Source organism: Pomacea canaliculata, linkage group LG3 (assembly GCF_003073045.1).
Source record: "Pomacea canaliculata isolate SZHN2017 linkage group LG3, ASM307304v1, whole genome shotgun sequence".
Taxonomy (NCBI): Eukaryota; Metazoa; Mollusca; class Gastropoda; order Architaenioglossa; family Ampullariidae; genus Pomacea; species Pomacea canaliculata.
In genome coordinates this window covers 30,155,091-30,164,349 of record NC_037592.1, presented here as the reverse complement: position 1 = coordinate 30,164,349, position 9,259 = coordinate 30,155,091, and the positions used below count along the sequence as shown (strand labels likewise).

The 9,259-nt window shown below is 47.1% G+C and overlaps 1 protein-coding gene across 1 annotated transcript in view; it reads left to right on the top strand.

The window, feature by feature from the left end:
• The first annotated feature begins 866 nt into the window (after window positions 1-866).
• The window catches only part of LOC112560072 (guanylate cyclase soluble subunit alpha-2-like), a 45,943-nt gene continuing 37,550 nt past the window's right edge, over window positions 867-9,259 (top strand). The window contains 2 exon segments of the mRNA XM_025231642.1: window positions 867-3,879; window positions 7,368-8,364. Coding sequence (XP_025087427.1) covers window positions 7,942-8,364 — 423 coding nt within the window. The 5' untranslated portion in view covers window positions 867-3,879; window positions 7,368-7,941.

The window sequence follows — 9,259 nt, the reverse complement described above, 5'->3', positions numbered from 1 at the left end:
CTCCACTAATTGGGAATTCACTTCTTCTCATGTTTGCTTGTTTTGTTGTTAAATTGCCGTGCCAATGCCTGTAGATTTACAACACTTGAACCTCCTTCAGCACAATCCTAATGTAATTTCACTCGTGTATCGTCTTGCGATCTAAGATGATGATCACTAACTGTTAAATACGATCCGGGTCCACTGCTCCCCGAATTAAACGGTCTGTTGGGACCACTATATCTGTCTGTAATGCACTATGGTAATGTCAAAAATAATGCCAAAGATCACACTCAGACGATCTGTAGAACTTTCCGTCATGTGCCAGAGTCAAACGCTGCACTAACCCACAGCCTTGGGGAGAGGCCTCGGGGTGAAGGAGGGTAAAGGTTAGAAAGAGGGAGGGACAACGATCTAGAAATGAATATGTGCGTGCACGCGCGCGTTTGTGTGTGTGTGTCTCGCAGTCTGCCAGAAACATTTTTCCGCTTATTCAGAAACATTCAATTCTTGCGAACTATCCGGATGATTGATCTAACATATACACAAACCTTTCCCCTGTTTCTGTCCCCTCTCTCGTCACTTCCCTGACCTTCCCCTCTCGCGATCTCTTTCTCTCCCATCGTAACAACTCTCTTTTCTTTCTCTTCGCTCCATCTCCGTTCCTCCGTGACTTTAGTGTCAATGACTCCCTCGCCTTTTACAAACCGAGCGAGACGGTTCAAGACGCCAGGCGGATGTTGCTGCACGGAGAATTCGCAGCACATTCAACCTGACGGCGAACTCTCGCGCTCAACCGCACCGTTGACGTCGCCCCCTTTAGAGCGAGCAGCTGCGCCGCACTGTTGTCGCGTCGCTGATGGTGGTGAACAGCGGGACCTGCCTCCTGCCTGCAGTTGTGACCTGCGAGCTGCCGGGGTTTGCACACGCGTGTTCACGCTCAATTATTTTGTCGCGCGTTGCAAGGATCGTCTCCGGAGGCCATTCACCCCGCACTACCCCAGGCTCCCCACCCAGCCCACTTGAGACGCCGGACTCGAAGGATGAGCTAAGCTCCGAACCTGTAGAAATATTTTTTTTTAGAGTCTGAAGGTTGTGGGAAGAGAGAGAGAGGGGAAGAAGAAAAAAAGTTCAGTGACTTTGAGCTGGGATGCCAGCCAGCCCTGCTTCGCGAAAAGTCTCAGCCGCGTGGAGGAAAAATGTAAAGTGATTTATTCGAGACAGATTATGACGGGAGAGTTGCTCACCCTGTTCGTCTACCCGGGAGGTAAGACCACAACTGAAGTCAAGGCCAGGGGACTGGTGGATGAGGACTGTGGCGTGATCCAAGTGGTTGTGATTGTGATGTGAACTACGTGAGTAGGTCGAGTTGTGCTGTGATCTTCCCGCGCCGGGCAACGACAGCGGCGAGTTTTGCCGCGCGGTCGCAACCTCCCCAACTTTTCTCAACCAGCATCGCAGACACCGACGTTACCTGAGTGTGAAGGTGGTGGTGGTGGTGGACAGGTGGGTTTGTGACCGGGCTTTTCTGGGTCTGTCGAAACCACATGCGCAAAACTACTTGCTCACCCGACCTGCCACTGCCACGTGCTGCGAACCCACAGACATCACTCACTACAGCTCTGTGTGTGTGTTTCTGGCCCCACACCAACCCCTTCGCAAATCGTTCGGACTCGAGTGGGTAGTTTGCTGTGACGTGGGGTATGTTACCCCAAAGGTGTGATGTGTGGTTTAGGCAATGACCAAGTTTTACGATGTGCAAACTTGGCCGGCAGATAGGACACTTCACAAGATGCAAGAAGTTCGGCTCCTTTGAAGATTTCGACCAAGGCGAGAGGCAAATCGTTGTGTGGGGCAATCACCGGAGATAAACGAAATCTGCATTTCGACATTTTCCTCCCTTTTTTCTCCATTTTTTATTGCATCTGGTTAGAGAATTCTTGCCAGTGACACGGCCGCAATGTCTGACACCTGATCGTCTCTGGAACCGTCGAGGCGTTGTTAACTGCCGTGAACGAGTGCGTTGGGCACCGGCTGCGAGGTTTCCGTGAAGTAACAACGATCTTGTTCTGTCACGTGACTGCGAGTTTGGCACGCGGAGGACCCAGCAGCCATCTACGAATTCCATGATGCGGCTGTGGCAACCCTTCCTGTCTGATAATCCCGAGAATGCCAAACTGATAATGAAGTGTTTAATGACTCCAGAGGGGGGAAAGACGATAATGGGGAAAGAAGGACTTTTGTGACTTGAATACTAGGGGCAGACAGGAGCAGGGGAAAAAATAATAAAGGTGTTTTATTTGCTATTTTTAGTTCCTGTCTGACAGCCACAGACCCATGGAAAAGATTTGAACGGGACAATTCTGCAAAACGACTTAGAAGTTCACAGCAGTGGGTCGGTAAGACACCATCCATTGTGTGTTTGTAATAATGGCAGACAGCTGTTGTGCAGTGGAATGTCGCTGGCTGCGAATGAACAAGTCTGGGGCGAGGGAGGACTGCAGGGCGAGATGAATACAAAGGAGGAAGTGACGTCACTGGTGCTCCTGTACCACGGCAGCTGCGCTCGATCGGTGACAAGTTGAGATGTCGAACTCCAACCTGTGATGAAGTCAGTTGAGACAGAACTCGGTGAATACAAAATGTCAGTTCAACCTTGAGTCCGCCAGGTGGTTCTTATTACACCTGGTAACCGTGCCACAGTTCTACAGAGATCCTTCATCGCATTGACTGATCAACGGGAACATTAATATAAATTTCACGGTCTGCTCTTCTCTAAGTGTGGGAAACGAATCGGACGGAGCAGATCTTTAACACATACACCCTCAACCCCCAGCACCATTCTTCTCTCTGCATTGTGTACAACGCATTTGAATATTAGCGTGACCAACGTGGATTAGAAGACATTCTTGCCAACGTTTGCCAACAGTGCCTCTGCAAAAATATTCGACTGGTGAAAAAGGAGGGAACACCTTGGCGGTTGCCAGAGGGTGGTGAGCAGCACGCGACAGCGGGGAGAGAGAAGAAAGGGGGCGAGACGGAAGAAAGTAGGGCGAGTAGTTAGTCCACGCCTTGACAACTACCTCGGCGTCTGTGGATACAGCTGAACTCCTGGCAAAGAACTAACACCCCCTTTCCCCTTCCCTCTCCCACCGCTGTAAGGTGTGCACGGGACGACGAGTGGTTCAAGTCTTAGCTCAGAGGATGGGACAAGGTGTTGTGCTAGGGGGCGCTATCTTGCTTTCATCGTCGTCGATGTGACGTTGCTGTTCCGCCGAGCATTGATTGTCGTCTACTGCATGACGTGGATACCTGAACACCCCGCCCCACTCTTCTTGTCCCCACCCTCCCCTAACCCGACCACTTCACCCGCGCTGTACCTCCACCCCGTGTACCCGTCTAGCAAAAGCCTCGATGTTTGAAAGAGAGCTTACAAGCAGCGCTGACCTGGTGACAAACGGAACCGTTGAAATAAACTGCTAGCCTTTGACATCACGGCCTTCAAGTAGAGTGGACTTGTTTCAATGTTGATAGGTTTTTATTTCGGCTTTTAATTCACACGCCACCTCACCAGCCCTCACCTATCCACCCCTCACCACCACCGTCACCACCACCAGCCCTTCCAGTGATCGATGACCACCAGGTGCCATCGTGTGGTTAGCACCAGAACGAACGAGCAGACTGCCCAACGACAGAGAGGAAATAGAAAAGATCGTGTTCACTGATCAGCTGTTTCGGTTTCGGGGGCTGTGGCGCTACCTGGCCGAACGGGTTTTGTCAGATCCGCTGGCGGCGAGAGCGAGAAAGGGGAGACGACTCGTGACCTGTTACTAAGGCATCGCTGGAAGAGTTACTGTGGGCGGCCTCACCTTGTCACGGCTCGGAGGGAGACACGCAAGCGTGAGTTGCTATTTTCTCGCATTTTTAGGTGTAGAGGTGGCCGCCACGAAAGGTGTGGGGTTGTGTCTTGGGTTAACTGCCAGACCTCAACGGTTGTGCTGTTTTTTCGCGCAGTAAGGGGCAAACTTTGTGATGTTAGACGAAAGTAGTTTTATAGCGGATACACCTACAGTGCAGTGGACCGCGGAATTAATGCCAACGCTCGTCTGCTGCAAATGTGCATGTTTATAATATATCATTTTAACGGTTTAAAGGTGTCGGCGTGCATGACTGGAAATATACATATATTTTTGCAAAAATACCTTATACACACTTACCAATGTACACGCTTACACGTGAGAGTAGGGTTGGTGTGTAGTGGCTCTATTTATATCTCTCTCACACACAGACTCAGTGTTTGTATGTAAACCATAACCACAAGCTATTACATCTCCCTGGCTCCCAGTCTACAGGTCATAGACCACACACAGTCGGCAGGCCGGATCTGGGCCAGACGGGCAATGGATGGGCGGGTAGGATTCATTGAAGGTCGCGATCTAGCAATGTCAGGGTAATGAAATGTCCAGGAGAAAACGACCGAGCAGCTAATATGGTACTAAAGTTAATAAGGTTCTCTCCAGCCCCCACGAGATTATACCACTGAATGCAAAATAGCATCGAATAATACTTTTTACAAGACGCAAGAGAGGTGAAAGGTCAGTGACGGGGGCGGATTTGAAAGGAGATTGGGTGGTAAGGAGGGTTTCAAGTCCTCACGAGCTTCAAGTCCTTTCCTAAACACGTCAAAACACATACACATATGCACTGACATTCTTGTTCTATCATCTAGTGTCGCACGAACACACACAAACAGAAACGTTGAACCGATGTTTTTCTTTTTTTTCCTTTCTTCAAACTCGCAGCATAGCTCATGTGTTGTAAGTGGCATTATCTCAAAGATCACATTTCATCTTCTCTGCCCTTAGAATTTCGGGTCTTGAATTTGATTCAAGGGATCAGTGTCAGCGGTCACAACTTTTAAGTCAAAGCTTAACAACGGCCGATGGTTTGTCCGAACATAAGCCGAGGGCGTGTGGTTGGGGAGCTGTGACCGTACATGCATTATCTGTGTCAGAATGCTCCAGGGAAAGTTCTGGAGCTTTTTTGTCTCACTGACGTAACAGCAGCGCCATAGCCACGACAAAACCGCAAATACAGTTACGAAGTTTTGTCGTAACGAGGTAAAAAAATGAGAGTGAGAAAGCATTTTCAAAGAAAGAAGAAGGCAACAGAGAGTGGTGGACACACGGCATAAACAGTAGTTGTTAGCGCGCACGATCACACACCTCAAGGAACGTGCACGCACACACATACACAGAAACTGCCAAGTCGGAAGACTTGGGGTGAGGGGAAGAGGAGGGGCCAGGACAGCCGTGGTCATGGTGCAGTCGATGGCAGGATGTCTCGCCAGCCGGTCCTCCTGAGGACTGCGTCATGCTGCACAGCTTGTGATGCTGTACTTTATGCTGCTTCAGCCAGGCGCAGTGGACGAGTTCAGTGCATCAAGCAGGACATGGGGACAAGGCCATCTGATACATTCTACATAAGTATGTTCTGGAGGTGAAGGCTGTAACAGCTGGTATGAGCAGATTCAGGACAAAAGGTTGCTTTTACACATATGAGATGAATGTTATCACGCCCTACTTACTTTTCATTACTAATTATACTTTATCCTCTCCGTACCTAGGTTGTAGACAAGCATCGCTTAACTCAAATACATAGAATATTTAACTGTAATTGTTTTCCTCTCCCATTCTCTTTCTCTCTCACTCTCATTCTCTCGATCAAAATAGTAAATGAAAAGCACACGTAAGAATGTTTTTATTAGAAGTGGGTGTAGACAGCATTCATAATGAAAACATTGCTAATTTTTCATTTCTTCACTGTGCTTTGTCTTTGCACTACTCAGAGGAAAGCTCTTACACGCGCAGTCTGTAAACATAAATACGCAAATCCACGCGCGCACACACACCTACTCGCGCGAAAATGTAATTACAAGTTATTCAAGTGCACAGCGACTGCGATCACTGGGTGCAGTAAGAATAAAAATATACGCAATTTCCTGCGCGCAAAGTCAAAAACATTCGCGAGGATGCGAACATTGTCTGTAGGACAAGAAAAGTTGAAGTCAAGAAAGCTGGGAGAGGCACCAACATGCACGAGGACTGCTAATTCAGTAAGCTAGAGAGGGTTCTGGACCGCAACCTGTCGCAACGTGGGTCACTTAACACAATGCTAACGCTTGATGAGGTTTGTGGACAGCAGTGGAGGGTTGACAGTAAAGAAGTGGCAGATGAATGGAGTTGGAATTAAAAAAAAAACCCAGATGTTTGAAGCAGAAGGGGTTAAAAACTCGTGCGAATCTTTAGACGAGTGATCTGACAGCTAGCAGCGAGTGACAAATGTGACGAGTTCTCAAAGAACCTTTCAAGACATTAGATGGTATGAGGCAGGATCCAGCATGCACAGGCAGGAACAGCAAGGCGAGTGAACAGTAGGCTGGGTGAAAAGGAGAATAGATAAATAGTAAACTAGATGAACTGGACACTGGAAGAACTGAAGACTTGGTAGACGATGAATGGGATTCTATCTGAACACTAGAATGGTTTTAGCCATAGACTGTTTAAGGTGCAGGTCGGGTGACTTGTAAACACTCGACAAAAAAGCGGAGGCACCGGTTCACCATCATGACAGCTTGACATTGTGGGGCATAGGTGACCTTAGTGCAGTTTTTTTATTGGGTAATGATTCGGTAAAGCCCAGAACAAGATATTCTTGCTCCAAATGTGGAGGAATTCCCTGCTGACTTCCACAGACACACACCCCTAATAACCTTACCATGCACAGAATGAGGTCAAATTTGTGATGTCACGTTTGTACAATGGAGCTAACATTATGCTCACACCAACTCTCACTCGCTGAGGCCTTCACAACATATTCATGTACAGTACCCTCCTCTCTCTCTCTCTGCTCTCTTGTGGTTGTACTGACATAAATCGTGTACAGGAACTGTAACTTTGCGGTCTTGTGACAGTCCTATTGAAATAATCAAAAATACAATAACGAAGCGAGATAAAAAATATCTAAATGTTTTCCTGCCTCATTAAAGTGGGCATGTATGCATTTCAGATATTATGTTTACTTAAATTACATGCAATTTCAGAAAATCGCCAGATGTGTGCCTCATCATGTAAATTACTATCTTTTCCTGCCCTTTATAACAATGAAAATTATCAATCTAAAGAGCCCATACGAAAATTCATCGATACCGTAGGTCGATGTTCAAAGTCCAGATGCAATATGTCTGTCATTTTACCTTACAGGTAAACAGTCCAACATGTTATTTACATCGACGTACTACATTCAGGCGCAAGAATTTTACTCCTTTCCCAATGTCCCATCCCGCCTCGTCCTGAAAACAATAACTTTGCCTTTCTTTTGTTTTGCAGACCAGCACGGATACGGATGTGGGATGCCAGGATGGCGAAGTCCACCACCTGAGAGCGCCACCTTCCAGATACCAAGCCTGTCTTCGCGGCAGGGTCCTCCGGGTACGCACGCGAGTTTTCGATTGACAGCTCGTCTCTTGGAGTGCATGTTGTAGTCAAGAGGTAGAGCCAACAAAGACAAGCAGAGAAAGCATCAGCTTTGTGTTTCTACGTGTGTGGAACGAGAACAGGTCAGCTGTCAGCCTGATGGCAGTGTGCAGCTGCGATCATCGCAAGAGTGTGGAATATGTGGATCTGTGGATAACACGCTCTCTTGCTTCATCGTCGTGGTTCGTCCAGAATTTGTGCCTCAGATCTTTTTTTTTATTTCTTGTCATACATTTTGTAAGAGGATCGGTTCTTAGACATGAACAACGTATATTAAAGACTCTCCATTTCCATCTTTGAAAGTTCTTCTGATACAAACGTACGTATGATGCTGCTAACAAGAACTGACCTCTGACCAATTTTCAAAGGAAACATTAGCTCAAAAACAAGAAAGACAACCAATTAGAAACCTCTTCAGTCAGCCAAGATGAGTTGCCCTTTTAAAGTAATGAAGGAAGAGGTGGCAGCACTCCGCAGCGGCAAAGCGGAGACGAACGCGACATCCAACGGGTCACCAGAACGACTCGAGAGAGATAACTCTAACACCAGGAAGGTGAAATTCTCTCCGGATGTGCCGGTGCTGGACAAGAACGACATCCGGAAGTTCGGAGCCTACCCGACATGTTACACAGTGCTAGAGGACGGCCCGGTGTTGAAAGTGAGAGAGAGTGCGACCTCTGACCCCAGTAACTGCAGGTCAGGGGAAGGGTCACCGAGAACGCGAAAGACCAGCAACATCTCCGTTGCATCATCTATAGGGTCGGAGGGAGACTCTACGGAGCTGACAAGTGAACGGAAGGTTGATCTTAATTTTCTCATTGAAGGAGTCGGAGCTCTCATTATACCACTGGTGAGCACTTTTTTTTTTTTTTAATAGTTTTTAATTATCTTTTTTTTCCAGCTATTTTTGTCTAAGCCATATTTATCAGTATATAGGGAGCTGAGTGGATTTACGATTTTTTTTTTTTTACCGAATAGTGTATAATTTCTTATTATCTTGCATATGATTGAAAAATTTGCTTCAGATAAATAGTAAAGCCTCTGTAATTTAAAACCTTTGAATACTGGCTCTATGGCAGTTTCATCTCATTTTGCGTTTTTCTGACGAGTGTTTAACTCGAGCCCACCACGCAAATACTCGCACAGCACGTGTGTTCAGTTCAGTCTAATGAACAGCCAAGAGCTTATTTTCATTGGATAATTACTATATGAACAGCGAAATTAGGTGTTTGCATGGTCAGGTGTGCGTGCATATGTGATGTGTCTGTGTGTGTGTGTGATGTAAGTTATCACTATCTTCTCTTGATGTGTTATTCGTCTTCTCTACCATTGTATATGCGCAAGTCACAGACCAAGAGGCGACAAGAATTCAGATTGAAATTTCTATTGTATGATTCTTTGTCACGACAATGCGAGGTGTTAATAAAAATGGGGGCTGTAGCAGTCAGGTTTCCGTTTCAACTGGTCCTCTTCTTGTTAAAGTCGATGGCAACCGTCTGTAGAGGAAGCAACGGATGCAGGGTTGACGACGCCGTAACACGACTGAGGTCTGGATGCTGCGGTCCGTCAACTCTTTTTATTCCTCGTGCATCAGCCTCGTGATGGGGATGTCCTTTGTGAGTGCTGGCTGTGATGGACAGAGAGTGAAGGCTAGATTCTCGCATCAATGGCATTGTAATGAAGTGTTGTCAGACTTTGCATTTTGTGATGAGCAGCGTCACTTCCGGTGTGAGGAATGGTGAATG